The sequence below is a fragment of the Nansenia antarctica genome (genome assembly GCF_963989245.1).
Source record: "Nansenia antarctica genome assembly, chromosome: 3".
In the NCBI taxonomy this organism is placed as follows: Eukaryota; Metazoa; Chordata; class Actinopteri; order Argentiniformes; family Microstomatidae; genus Nansenia; species Nansenia antarctica.
The window spans coordinates 43,259,231-43,274,865 of NC_137688.1; the positions used below are offsets into that span (position 1 = coordinate 43,259,231).

Here is a 15,635-nt window from a genome sequence, read left to right on the forward strand (position 1 = left end):
TAGAGTCTCGTTCCCCAAGCCAGAAATCTCGTGTGATCAAACATGATCTAACGTAGTACCCTGACTGACCTGTACGAGGCAGCCATGTGCGACAGGGCAAATAAAGTGCAGAAGAACGAAAAGAAGAAGTCAAGTCACTTCTTGATTGGCTACATTCCATCTACGTCACAAACAGACTCGGAAGCAGGGTTTCCAGATGGGATTGACACTTTCCAGCCTAACCACAGTCTAAAACCGCTAATTCCACCCAAAAAAACTGAGCCTATCTGGCAACCCTGCTCAGGAGTTATCGGTAGTCGGGAGTTGCCCACACACATGAGGATTTTTGGTCGTGAATATTGAACACGTTTAATATTTACGATTGTCGTCCCCGACCATTTTCCGAGCAGATTGTCGGGAGAAATGGACTCTTAACACACCTCACACCACAGGATAATCTTGTAGGATAATCTTTAGAGCCATCCGATAATCGGGCGTTTGCTGTCCTTGGTCGGAAGAGGGAAAATCGGGCCAAAATCGGACAGATTATCTTTATGTGTGTACCGGGCTTAAGACAAAGCCACAGAGTCTAGTTGGCGCCCTAATGGTCCACTAAGCGTTAATCTGGAGATCAATCATCAGTTAGAAAGTGAGAGTGTTTTACCCTACTTTCTCCGGAGCACATACTGCTTTGTCACAGCGGTGATTTGAATCCCGCCACCTTCCTTACTGTGTCCAACCCCATAACCCACTGTGAAACACTTTTCTTTTTTTTAATTGTAAATAATTGTCCATTCTTTTGGAAAAAGGAAAATGAAGAAAAATATGAATTGCTACCATTGACTCCCAGACTCAGCCAGTGAGGGGACATGGATGAACTCTTAAACCTTGTGACCTCCATTTGAAACGAAAGAAGCCTCTCGCTTTCCAAGAAAGCATTCTTCCTCAATTATGTCAATTAGGCTTCATTTGGAGATAAAGGGAACAAAAAGACAGAGGTATTTCCCCTCTGAAACGCATTTGGGGGGAAGGATAGAAGCAGAGAGGGCTTGAGGAGAGGATAATGGCCTTCCGAACAATGACATTCATTGACTGGATCGCAACCTGAAGTATTATGCCCTTCCTTTTGCCTTTGTTGGCGTCTCTTTGAGAATGAGTCAATGGGGTGAAGGGTGCACATTCTCATATTGGAGTGCGGCCACAGTTCAAAACAGTGAAGAATGCAACCGGGGGTGAAACTCATAAAGCCATGAGGAAAATTGTTTGTGTGACAGACAGGAAGTGAAGCGCTAAAGTAACTGACCTTCTCTGGGAGGGTTGGCCCACAGGAAGTGCTTTGTCTTCATAGAAGCGCCTCATGGCGAACCTGTCCAAAGCCTGGTCCGCACTGCCACCAATAGGAGAGATGTGTGTCATTATTGGCTTATTGGCTTTTCTCAATCAAATCTCCTAAAAAATGGTCCCCTCTTGATCATGCGCCCCGAAATGTGCCCTTTCTAGAACAGGTTTCCTGAAAAGTGTCCTTTTTCTTTTACTTTCAATTTTTGCCAACCCTGCAATGGATATGATGAGTGTGCATGATTAACGTATGCATAAGCTCATTCACATGTCAGTGTGACCCTTTAGCCTCGCGAACACTGTTTACTATCTGAAAGGCCACTCTATCACATCCATTACAAGTTCAACAACAGCTTCTCTCTGTTGGATAAATGTGTGAATTTGAAGACTTGCCCAGTGGCCTCTCATTCCTCTGTGAAACTGTAAGATCCCTTCTATGTCCCCCCCACCCTGAAACATCTGGAGCCTCAAAAGATGATGACATTCATAGTGTTTCTCTGTTTGAGCCAAAAACAGAATGTTTTTGCCATAATAATCACATCAGTTTTTAATTTGAGGCCCTGATGTTCTCTCAGTCTATCTATCTGTTCTAGATCTGTGCATTTGTCCTTACACCACCCCATGCTATTTCCAGAGCTGATGCTCTGGTGTCGTGGAGTGAGGCCATAGGGAATCAATGAAACTAGAATGAGCAATTGTCTGTATTATGGCTTCAAAGCATGCATATAGAAATGACTTGTACCTGGCTGATATACTGCTGTAATGCATATACGCAGCCACCACCACACCTGTTCTTCCACGATTCCCCTGCAGAGAGAGGGGGGGGGGGGAGAGAGAGAGAGTGAGAGAGAGAGGCAAGGGTATTTTAGGGACACGATTTCAGGCTGAATGACATTTGTACCTGGAGAGTAGAACCATTTATGCTGCAGTGTGAATTAGATTTGAATGACTAGGTTATTTCCACTCCAACTGGCAGAAATTGAATTTGATATATCTGCCTCTCTACATATCCACCAGAACAATGACATTCTTTGTTAATTTAAAATAGAAATGTAGACACAGGACAACGACAGCATGTGGAACACTTGATGAAGTGCATTTAATCCAATGAGGTTTTCTGAATACAGTCTCAGTTTTTCCCCCCTTTGACAAAAAGCTTCAATTTCAGCACAGAGGGGAAAAGCAGTAAGGGTAACCATGGCGATCTTCTGTTTGCCACTGCTAGTTGGATATATTTCATAGAATGTTCTATTTACACTAAATGAAACATTCCCCCCACAGACTTATCAAGTTACGGTTCAGCCTACAGCTACACTGACTCAAACTCATACTTGAATTGATTGAGACTGTTTTTTCTACCTCTGCTTTCGATGAAAGTACTTTTTGCAGTTGACATTGGATTGTTTATGACAAGTCATATGATGGTAGATTGGTCTTGCCAGGCTGCAGAGGCTGTGTTGCCAAAACACTGGCAGCACAGCCGCCATTTGAGTCCAGTTACTCTCCTGTTTACAATATATCTTTATGATTATGGACTAATATGAACAGTAGCTGTACTAAGGGCCATTGAAGTGTTTTTCACAGTCACTGCTAGAGTGAGAATCTCCCACATAGCAAAGTAATTATTTCTACACCCATTACAAAGAATATAAAAGGCGATATCCTAGGCAGTAGAAGAAATTGCACAAGCCTTGACATTATGCGAAAGTCCAAACATTAAGCATTTGATGCTCTCTGACAATATTATACATTTGCATGTTGTGTCATTTACATTTAATTTTCAAATTGGCTACTTCCGACACCTCAGTATAATAATAGGCTTTGCAATATATGAGTCATCTCAATGACTCCATGATATTATGCTACTTTAATTATGTTGAATACTTAATTCTGCCTATCGATTTCCCCACTGTACATTGTATCATTTTAGATCCTTCCGTTTAAGCAACAAACCAAAACAGTTTTTTCTGATCCCCAAAGACGACATTCTGAGCCTTATAAAAGGGGATGATAGTTTATCTAACAATGGCTTATATTTGGCCGCTTGCATGTAGACTGCAATGTGGGTTTGCCAATGATTTGCTAACATTTTGTGGAGGGTCTAACAACAAGATAATTAATGAGTTAATTAATCAAGCTTCAAGTGGACTCTCGGAGGGAGAAGTGTGTTCCGTTTACCATTGCTTCGTGTGTCCATTCCATTACTAGCTGAAGTCAACTTGACTTCATGCGAGGGAGCTCAAAATTGAGCGAGAGAGTACTGGTCAATAAGAACCAAATAATAGTTTGGTGCTTTGACCAATCAGACGACAATTAGTTTTTTTTGCCACTTGTCCTTTTCAACAAATGGGGTCGGGAAACATTGAGGTACTTTCCTTTTTGACCAATGATGTACAGAATTAGATGGTGTGTTTTTGATTATTGATCTGAAGTGATTTGATGAGTAGAAGCGATATTGCAAAACCTTCACTGAACATGAGGGCAAGGTTGAGCTTCCTACTTATATCTGTCTTAACATTTTAGATGAACATTAAGTGCACTAGGCTAGGGGACTAGGGGCTAGGGGTTGTTTCCACACCTCTCTGTTCTAGTTCTGACTGAGGAGCTGGCTCGAGAGCACCCTCTACTGTCACATAACACAGTGCGTCACAAGATAAGCTGAGGCCCGTATTCCAGTTCTTTGAGAGGGCCTCCTCCCTTTCTCCCCTTAACTGAAGAAATCAATCAATCAGTAATAAAGTATAACAGAGTCGGTGTCCACTGCATAGTGGAGTTCTTGGTTTTACATATTCCATCATGGTAGTGATGAGTGCAAGGGAAGAAGACAGGTTGAAAGTATTCACATAGGGCATTAGACATCTAACATGCTGTAACATACAGTATGAACATGTCTCCTCCCACCTTGTTGTGTACGACCACTACATTGTGTGTGTCTGCGTTCAGCCAGGTGTCCATAGCCTTGCACATGCTGCAGATCTTATCCAGCGCTGGGGCATGGTGGTCAGGCCAGCCAAAGTCCAGCACCTACAGGCGACAAAACAGACCACAAGGAGAGTTTCGGAGCAGCACAGGCATTGCATGTGGTAAAATAGGAGGTTGGTGGGAGATGGGCACTTGATTTGTGATGACAGACTATACCACCACCTGGGCAAAATTTCTCAACATGGGGGGGTGTGTGTGCATGTGTGTGTGTGTGCACACTCTTACCTTAGGGTTAAGGTTGATAATATCATGTCTCCGCTCACTTAGGTTGAGGAGCTAAAACCGCAAAAAAGATCACACCAATGTGAATAACAGTCACTTATATACGAGAGGTATTGCAAGCGGTACAATATACGATACACTGGGATTAATAGCGAGTTAACCATCTCATCCACCACTAAAGGGCCACACAGGCTCAGTGTGGGAACCGTGTCTCACCAGATAGTGTTCTCCATGTTTGGAGCGAAGCATCGAGGCCACCTCCTTGAGGTTGGTTGTGTAGCTGCGTTCATCAGACGCGCTGGAGAAGGAGACAGAGATGATCCGCTCTGTGATGTAGACCAGGTCCACCTCATGGCTCTCCTCCATGGCCTGCACCACACTCAGACTCCTGGGAAGGGAGGCAAAGCTCTTTTCATCTTAGCTATAGCTTAGTTTACAGGATAGATGGGCTTTACTGATATTAGCTCTCTAATGAAGCAAAAAAAAAAAAGGCAGCTTCGCAAATTGTCCAACAACTATTCCACAATGACCCAAGCTGGTATTACACAATCAATCTGATCAGTTCTCCAAAGCCCAACCTATAGTTGGCTGCTAGGTAGAAGAACAGCAAATAGGAAACAGACCACTGTTGCGCAATGTCAGAGAACAGGAAAAAAAGACCAGGGAGGGACAGTTTGCGGGACGAAACATTGGAATATTGTCAAGGGACCAGTGATTGATGTTTATGTAGTTCAGAGAAAAACGATTGCCTTTGATTTAGCTTATTGGTATCATGGGTGGACAGGGTTTGCACTATTCTATTGGTTCTGTTTGGCCAGGCAAGCTAAATCAAGAGCATACTTTTTCCCACCCAGGTCTGGACTACAGTATGATGCATTTGTCTGGGGCAGATGGATAGTGAGAGTCAGGAAAGTGACAGGTCTGTTGACCCTTACCGTGAAGGTCGTCGCCTAGTCTCCACACTCTTGCAGGACCTTGTGGATTGCTAAATGAACAATGACACAAAACTCAGTCAGTTTCCTCACTTTTCTATGCTTTTCCTTGAACATAGCTTTTTTCAAAACATGATTAGAAGCCGACAGTGGTCATATTCTTCATAATCATGGGTTATTTTTCATTATTTGAAAACACCCCAAAAATATCACTGACAGTGATTTATAGAGTAGAGGACACACGATCCACAAATGTCACATAACTCACATACAAACATGACTGGATAAAATCGTACTAATAGAATGCATCCATTACAGCTTTTGAAATAACATTATCTCCCTTGGGGGGGGGGGGGGACTTGTACCCGCAATCTAATTCAGAGGAGAGAGAAGCATAACAGATGGAGGAAGCCAGAATAGACAATAGAGAGACATTTCAGCCTAAGACAATAGAGGGACAAATTGCTGTGGTTAAAATAAATGCTGGCTGGCTGGGTTTCAGACACATGGTATCATTACCCTGCCTCCTATCTAGCTATTTAGCCCAGGAAGGGGTGAGGGCGTGCGCTCCATTTTGATTTAGCTGAAGGACTAAGTAGTTACCAAAAAAGATAGCGGCGTTTTAAATAACCTACTTTGCACATCACTCCATTCAAAACAAGGGAATACTGCAGATCCCGTTTGCATCTTGTGTATCACATAATACAATACAGACAAGTGCAGACGGAACATCATTTCAAGACAAGGTCTGTCTGGATCTGATCACGGGGTCTGAGAATATCAGGACAGCTTGGGTTATCTTAGATTTCCACCCCCTCTGATGTGCCTTTTTTTCACCATGCCAAAAAAAAGGGACGCTTTCGGTGTGTGGGCCGAGGAAATGGACGCTGAAATGTCAAGTAGGAATGAGAGGTTCTAAACACAGCGTAAGGTTATGTACACAGCGTTAGGGCCTCTGTTGTTCTTGCTCTGTTCTTCAGTGATCCATGTGAGCCAAAATGAAACGCATAATTCAGAATGATTTGACAAGGAACAGATGCTCCAGAGACTACGGACACTGCTGCTAGCAAACTGAAACAATCTGTTCACAGGAGACTTGGAGTTGTGTGATACACATGGACATGTCAGCAAATACAAGAACAAGCTCTCACACTCACACAGACACACACACACACACAAACAAATAAAATATACAAAACCCAGCCCACTTTAAAAGCAAAGTGGAGACCGCCAAGCCTTTCTGTGCCCATCTACACACACAGAACCACATGTTTAACAACCATAGAATATGCAAAACACACTGTCTAACAGTCTCCTTGTACATCAGCCAGTTATTAAGACTCAGAATTATCGTGTGTGTGTGTGGGTGTGTGCTTTGCCATCCGTCTCGGTTATACTGATCACAGCTATAAAAAACAGCTGTAGTGACAAACAATACACAGCAGGACCAATGCATTACCCTGCAGAAGTGTGTGTGTGTATGTGTATGTGTGTGTGTGTGTGTGTGTGTGTATTTTACCATCCGCCTTGGTTATACTCAACACAGCCATAAAAAACTGCTGTAGTGCCAAACAATACACGACAGGCCCAAGACATTACCCTGCAGAAAGTGTGTGTGTGTGTGTGTGTGTGTGTGTGTGTGTGTGTGTGTGTGTGTATGTGTGTGGTTACAGCACTTTCTAATATATTTACCATGTAACAAATGTATTTTACTTGCATTCATTCCTCTGATACCAAGTACAGAATTAAATGTTTAATCATTTGAAAAATGTAGATAAAAACATACTGGACACACTTAAAACAGTACGTTTGCCTAGTGATCACATCCCCTAGGCTTTCTGAATGTGTGTAATCAAAATGTGATGATAAACTCACTCCTCAAGATAAAATACCCTAACACACGCAATCAAACTGCTAGCTTTACAGTGGCGTAGCTGGTTAACATCGGGTGGTTCGGATGGCGGCCACGTGTGTTGGCAATACAGAGGATGCGAGACAACTAATGTAAGCTTGTGAGCGAGAGAGCAATACTATGTTGCTGCAGCGTGACGCTTGGTTCATAGGTGTTGCCTACCTTAAACAGGTGCCCAGTACTGCGCCTCCAGGAGGAGCGCAGGGAGGCCAGGCGCCTTCGGATGGAGCCACCAGCAGGCATGGTTGGGTGTGACCACAGTTCAACCACGACACAACCACAGCACCACTCTCTACCACCTCTCCTGTCACTCTGATGAAGGCTTCAATGCCCAAGTGTTCGTCATCACTCAAAAACAGAAACCTAGAGTCCAACTTCCAGAGAAACTTCCATTTTCTTCCAGGAGCGGTTGAATATCTCCAATATGTTATTTGTTTGATGCACCTTAGTTGGACTGTGAAGTAGTGAACATTTGTTCTTTCCTTTGTCGAGAGAGACACAGTCCGCTTGTTAACTCACAAACAAACAAACAGATCCCAGTTTAGTCCTTTGGGGGAATATAGAAGCCACAAGCTCGGAGGAAATTTTGCACAAAACTGGAAAATTGCATATTTGAAGGAGATGCCATGGACATAGGCTTTTCTTTGCCTCTAATTCTCCTTTTCCTTTCCTCTCGTTTGTCTTTCCCCTCTGATGCATTTTGCTTACTCTTTCACTCCCTCCCGCCCACTTTCTGTCTTTCCCCTCCCTGTCTTGTTATCTCTCATTATTTCCCCCCAACCTCTCTCTCCTTTTCTCTCTCTCTCTTTCCCATGCTGTGATTCTGTGTGTGTGTGTGTGTGTGTGTGTGTGTGTGTGTGTGTGTGTGTGTGTGTGGTGTGTGTGTGTGTGTGTGTGTGTGTGTGTGTGTGTGTGTGTGTGGTGTGTGTGTGTGTGTGTGTGTGTGGTCCCTCCTCCGACCATGTGGTCCTTCCTGGATTATTCTTGTCCTTTTTTTCTTCTTTCCTCTCTCCCCAAATAAAGCCAAACTGCTCCTTCTTCCTATCTGCACAGTGTTTTCATTCTCCGTAGCTTGATGTGCGACTAGACGCACATGTACTGTACAGTACAGTTGTGTCTCTTCCTTTTTGTATGACTCAAATTGCTGGACTGGTTTAAAAAAGCACCAGAGTACTACCCGAAAGCCTCTCGGAGTGAATGAGTTGGGTTACAATCCATGTTAAGGTGTATAACATGCTGTGAAACTACAGTGAAAAGCACTGTACTGTATAAACCCAATCCATGTTCCTATGAATAAATATTCTGTACAGTGGAACAGGACAGACAGGAGCATGAAACCTGATTAGGGAGCCAACAGAGGAAGTGTCAGTATAGAGCCAGTATATATACTGTGGGGGATACATGGGCTTGTTTTGAATAAATGATTGATAATGGCAAAATGACGACATCCTCTTCTCTTCTCCTCTCCTCCCATCCCCTCCTCTCCTTTCCTTCCCTATCCTCATCATCCCTCCTCTCCCTTCTCCTCACCTCACCTCTCCTCCCATCTACTCCTCTCCTGTCATTATCACCAGTCCTCTCCTATACGCTTCCCCTCACCTCTCTTCCCATCCCCTCCTCTCCTCGTTATCCCTCCTCTCCTCTCCCTTCTCCTCACCTCACCTCTCCTCCCACCTCCTCCCCTCCTCCTCTCCTCTTCTCGTCATCCCTCCTCCTCACCTCACCTCTCCTCCCCTCCTCCTCTCCTCTCCTTCCCTATCCTCATCATCCCTCCTCTCCTCTCCCTTCTCCTCACCCCACCTCTCCTCCCATCCCCTCCAAGTCTCCTCTCCTTCCCTATCCTCGTTGTCCCTCTTCTCCTCACCTCACCTCTCCCTCCATCCCCTCCACCTCTCCTAAACCCTTCCCCTCACCTTTCCTTCCTCTGTTCCTCTACCCCTTCCACTCTTCTCACCACCCACATCACAAGTGGCCATTTCTGCGCCAGGAGCTAAGTGTGGCATCAATCTCCCAGAGTGCACTTGGCTGACACTGCAGGCCCACACTGACTCAATTACAGACACAATGGGGTGCTCACACTGAAAGCCACCACGGACGTTTTCCTACGGCCTAACCAAATAAACATTCCACCGGCACTTCCTCTCTGTGAACGCAGCTCAAAAACGTATAAAAGTCTTTATGAATCTTCACTATGGTCACCGGACGCACAATATGTCCATACTTAAATACAATGTAATAAATGATGTGTAGCTAACTAAAACTAAACTAAAGCAGTGTCCAAACACAGATTCTCCTCTCTCTGTTTATATCCTGGTCCTGCCTCACAAACAAACACACACAGACACACACAGCTGCAGAAAACATCTGGGAGAGGACAGTGTTGCATGACTCATCTCCACAGGGTAGATATGAGTCACTAATTGAAGTACACCGAAAGGGAATACGCCATCGGTACAATGTGTGTGTGTGTGTGTGTGTGTGTGTGTGTGTGTGTGTGTGTGTGTGTGAACCCTCAAACGTAGCTAGGACTGCACCAGCAGCCTCTTGGTCCAAAGCCTCATCAGCATTGGTAGAATTCAGCAAATCACACACACTTGGCCAATATATTCAGAAGTATGTTTTACTGAGTAAAAAAAACACATTTATTGCGACACTGGTGCACAACCTCCAGAGTAAGATAAGATTTAATGATTTTTCGAGGTGAAACCCATGTGTCGGGATCAATTCAAATGTGAATTGCAGAATTGACCTTAACCCTGTAAGGTACGGTACATCACACTTCCCAGGCAACCCAAAAACAATATCTGTATTTTTTCAGTGTTGCTACCAATTTGGTAGCACTTTACATTCAACATAAGTGGGTAATAGCATGGTAATCACCATGGTAATTACCAGTAACAAGAAAGACAATTATCTTGTTTTTACATGGCAAGGCGGACTGTAGTTTCCACTTAATTATTTTCCATGAAAGACGCTTGTTTCAGTATCATTGTTTCCATCCAGTTTACATTAGTGGAGCCTCCTATACTAAATAAATTCACGTCACCAAATACCTGATTAACATCCTCTGTTTCGCAAAGAGGGTACCCCTCTAGGGTAACATTATGGTGTGGCCTCAGGACAGCTATTTTCCGTTCCCCTCTGGTTATTAACTTCAATACAAAACCTAGGAGGATTGTGGTTCTCACCCAGTCCCATAGACTTAAGCTTCGTGCACACCAGGTCATTGCGTTGCACCGGAAGTCATTCATCTCAATGGGGCAGTTGCGTTGATCCGTTGCGTTGCTCTGCATTGCGTTTCTTGTCCGTCAGGGTGCGGTAATCAGTCAAAATATTTCAGCTTTTGCGTTGCGTTGGGTCCGTCAAAACAACCGGAAGTAGTTTCTTGACCAGAACTTTCGCCTTTAGATGTAAAATCCGCCATTGGCGAAAATCTTTAATTTGGCTCTACAAGTGTTAATATGTCATTTTATGAAGTTTTTATATGTTTTCAGGCGAGAAAGTAACCATATATATTCACAAAATGTATCCGGTTTATCAAAATAACCAGTTTATATATCTAATCTGACGTTTTTTCCCCCACTTCTGTGGGAAACTTCGCTAGCCTAGCTAAAGGCTATCATGTATCCTGGGCTTATAAGAGATGATGTTACCCACGTAGGAGCTCATTTTCTATCTAGTCTCCAGACTGGGTACTGAATAACCAGTCACTATTCACCTTATACAACTACTACTACTACTACAAGTGTAGTCTACTACTGTTCATGTTAAATCCGTGTGGAGCTAATGCTATCATAGCGTCTCCACAGGCTAGCAAAGATGGCGCCGTTAGCATCACAGACACTATGATAACATCCTCCGTAGTATCTAGTCTATCTCAGTCACAGACATGTTCAACAACAACACGTTTTACAACAAGGAAGGGATACAACTAATAAACATGTTAACTCACTATTCACCTTACATATGTATCAACATGTAGCTGTATCAGCATGTAGCTGTATCAAACTTTTGGTTGGCCAGAGACGGCAAGAATCAATTGCTTCTCCATTGTTAAAACTTTTTGTTCAAACTTCCCCCGCTGTGCACACATGTTGCGTCTGCATCGCATGCGACATGCGTCAAGCCCATCCCACCAGGTTGCGTCAGAACGGTGGGTCACGGTTCGCGGTGTGCACGAAGCTTTATGCAATAATGATGACAACTAATGATGACAACGGACGTCCTATGAACTAACTAATCTTGTGCATCCAATCAATGGATCAACAAATTAACTAAATTAACTTCTCTGACTCAAACAGAAAATAATGTTGTTTTATTAGCTAGCTGGCTAAGGCCTGGCACATTTCACCACAAGTGTCAACCTTGCCTTACCTCAGCGGCTCATGTGAGTTTCATTTAGGCGCCCATGTTAACAGGTTGGAGCATCCACACAGCCCGCGTGAGACGCGCTCCCAGGCATGCCTGACGCTGATGCCTTCTGCTCAATCGCTAGAGAGTGTCGCCTATTTTTCAGCACGTGAGGCAGACGTGAAAATGATCTACCAGCAATTTAGACTACAGTTTCAATGTCTACATCTGTAAATATGTATATATATATTTTTTTTTTTTACGTTCGCTGTTTCAAAGCAGAAAGCCCACGTAGACTATAATTATATTATGTTACTAAGTTAAAAGAACATTAGGTGAAGGGCAGTATTTTTCCAAAGATTTCTACCTCTTTCTCTCTCTGTGTTCGGTAGTTCGGTATTCTCTTACCACGGCAACATTGTGTCACGTGAAATGACATGTCGTTGGCACGATTGCGAAATATTAAAACCAATAATTCCCCTGGAAATGCTCATGATCTGAATGATTTGTCTACTACTCTTTCTCTCGTTCTCTATTTCTTGCTCACACACACACACACACACACACACACACACACACACACACACACACACACACACACACACGCACGCACGCACGCACGCACGCACACACACACACACACACACACACACACACACACACACACACACATTGTACCGATGGCGTATTCCCTTTCGGTGTACTTCAATTAGTGACTCATATCTACCCTGTGGAGTGTGTGTGTGTGTGTGTGTGTGTGTGTGTGTGTGTGTGTGTGTGTGTGTGTGTGTGTGTGTGTGTGTGTGTGTGTGTGTGCGACTGCGTTCTGGTTACAACCGTTTCACTTTTCTAATCGCTCATTAAGGACGGATGACAGCAGAGACTGAACCCAGAACAATTCATAATGAAGTGAAATGAAACATTATATTATTGATGGCCATTATCAAAGGCAAACTCAATGTACAATGATAGGGCTGGTAGTGGCAGCTCCGTATTAAAGAATGGTAGTCATTTCCCGGTGATATCTTAATTAAGTTAATGAAAGTGGTTAAGAGACAGAGAATGTGAAAGAGGGGGAAATAGGGACAGCATGAGAAGGAGAAAGAGAGGTAGAGTGTACAACTAACAAAACTGCGGGCTGTACATCAAATCAGTTTGAGGGAGAGAATTTAATGAACCCAAAACTTGACTGTGAAACTTGACTTTCAAAGACGAGGTACTCGTTTTCTATGTATCGTCATCTTGGTGCGTTCTTCTAGCATCAACATCTAATGATTATCTTCCTCTACCCTCCCACCTCTCTCTCTCTGTCTCTCTGTCTCTCTCTCTCTCTCTCTCTCTCTCTCTCTCTCTCTCTCTCTCTCTCTCTCTCTCTCTCTCTCTCTCTCTCTCTCTCTCTCTCTCTCTCTCTCTCTCTCTCTCTCTCTCTCTCTCTCTCTCTCTCTCTCTCTCTCTCTCTCTCTCTCTCTCTCTGTGTGTGTGTGTGTGTGTGTGTGTGTGTGCGTGCGTGCGTGCGTGCGTGCGTGTGCGTGCGTGCGTGTGTGCGTGCGTGCGTGCGTGCGTGTGTGCGTGCGTGCGACTGCGTTTTGCTTCGTTTCACTTTTCTAATTGCTCATTAAGGACGGATGACAGCAGACTGAACCCAGAACAATTTATAATGAAGTGAAATGAAACATTATATTATTGATGGCCATTATCAAAGGCAAACTCAATGTACAAAGATAGGGCTGACTATAGCAGCTCCGCGGTAGAGACGCACTAGAGCCGTAACAAACAGGCGTGCAGTGAGGACGACGCTATAAAAAGTCCAGCAAAAGTTCCGCCATGCATACGTGTCGCTGAGGTAACGTCGCGAGTGAAATTTAGGCGTAACGCCGGGTGCACACAGGGCCATTGCGTTGCGTCGTTCTGGCGCAACCTGGTGGGATGGACTTGATGTACTTACCGATGCAGACAGTAAACTCTACTCGTGTTGCTAGCGAAGTTTCCCACAGAAGTGGGGAAAAAAACGTCAGATCAGATATATAAACGGGTTATTTTGATAAACTGGACACATTTTGTGAATATATATGGTTACTTTCTCGCCTGAAAACATATAAAAACTTAATAAAATGACATATTAACACTTGTAGAGCCAAATTACAGATTTTAGCCAATGGCGGCCAAAATTGAGGATTTAAAATCTGAGGCGAGAGCTCTGGGCAAGAAACTACTTCCGGTTGTTTTGACGGATCCAACGCAACGCAAAAAGCTGAATTTTTTTTACTGATTGCCGCACCCTGACGGTCAAGAAACGCAATGCAGAGCAACACAACTGATCAACGCAATGGCCCCATTGAGATGAATGACTTCCGGTGCAACGCAACGGCCCTGTGTGCACCCGGCGTGAGACTATCCAACATTACAACTCCTCTGTATCAAAAGGTAAGCTTTCAGTTTTCTTAAAGTTAAAGTTATTTTTAAAGTTATTGCTACTGCGGCCCGTCGGTGTAACTGCTTTCTGTTATCGTAAACATGCATTGGAATTGTAGGTTATGCCTCTTAAATATTGTTAATATGGTGATAACAACGAAGGCTGTGTAGGTATTATTGTAGTGGTTGTGGGTTTGGCTTGTTAAGGTTTGGCTTGTAAAGTTCTTTGCACCAGTCACAGACAGCTGTACACTGACATTCCCAGGCATTCATACCTTGATAACTCTTTATCCTGTACAGCTGCGTTACAACGTTTATTTTGTAGGCTACGTTGTAGCATCCTCATGATCGGTATTGAGTGGGGAACTAATGCCCTGCCAGGGTATGTAAATATCACTGAAATGTGAATGATAGTCATTCTAAGATGGGGTACAAGGCTGAACAACATTTAAAATAAAATAAAATAAAAAGTAATATAGCATTTTCCAGCTCTAATACCACTTTATTGTTATTTATATCATAGTACATACCCTGTCTGTTCAAGCATCATTCATGCAAAAATAATTACATTCAAACTACATTCAAACGTATCTCATAATAACAACACAATTATCTTTCGTGTTACTGGTAACTACAGGTTATTACTGGTAAGTACCATGGTTATTACCATGTTATTACCCACTTATTCCGAGCTGTAATGTAAAGTGCTACAATTGTAGTAATATCTCAACATGACAGAAGTATACACTGTAACAATAGACTTACCGGAGTTTCTACATGCTTCAATGGGAGCTGAGGAGTGGGAGGCTAGGGAGAGAGAAGGAACAAGGTGAGTGGACTACTCACCCTTGTGAGTGACTGAGAGAGCAAGAAAGAGGGATAAAGAGAGGAGGGAGAGAGAGAGAGAGAGAGAGAGAGAGAGAGAGAGAGAGAGAGAGAGAGAGAGAGAGCAGCTGTGTGGAGTTTTTTTTATAGACCTCTCTTCCTGTCTACTGTTAATGATCCACCTGAGACACACTGCCATTCCATTAACCCTGAGAGGAGAACATGAGGGCCTTGGGTCTATGTGGGTGCGCACACACAAGTGCACACGCACACGCACACACGCAAACATACAAGACTACAGTACTACAGTGTCTGCACACACAAATGCACACATGGGACCGTTCTGTTGACTCTCTCTCTCTCACATACACATGCAATCATATACACAATCAATCAGATTCTCTGTTTAAATCCCCCCTCCCTCCCACCACCACTACTACATCAGGTGAGACACAGCCCAGTCTCAGTGCCTTGAAAAATCATGCACGCTTGCACACATACGCATGCGTTTGTGCACACCCACACACTGGATTTTAAGATTAGGAACAACCCGGTACCAAAAAGGCATGGGAGGACAAAAATGCAGCCTACATTTAAGGTCAAGGGAGGAACGCTTAGAAGGAGCAGAGGCACTGCTTTTATAGATGCATAGAACATCCACAGGAGATAAACAGAATGTGTGG

At 43.7% G+C, this 15,635-nt stretch overlaps 1 protein-coding gene across 1 annotated transcript in view; it reads right to left on the reverse strand.

Moving 5' to 3' along the window:
• Positions 1-15,635, reverse strand: part of tns1a (tensin 1a) — a gene marked incomplete at both ends in the record, with an annotated part of 121,714 nt that overhangs the window by 27,551 nt on the left and 78,528 nt on the right. Inside the window, 7 exons of the mRNA XM_080527288.1 lie at positions 1,283-1,366; positions 2,060-2,124; positions 4,219-4,341; positions 4,525-4,575; positions 4,738-4,909; positions 5,457-5,506; positions 14,893-14,934. Coding sequence (XP_080383414.1) covers positions 1,283-1,366; positions 2,060-2,124; positions 4,219-4,341; positions 4,525-4,575; positions 4,738-4,909; positions 5,457-5,506; positions 14,893-14,934 — 587 coding nt within the window. The remainder of the gene's footprint in view (positions 1-1,282; positions 1,367-2,059; positions 2,125-4,218; positions 4,342-4,524; positions 4,576-4,737; positions 4,910-5,456; positions 5,507-14,892; positions 14,935-15,635) is intronic.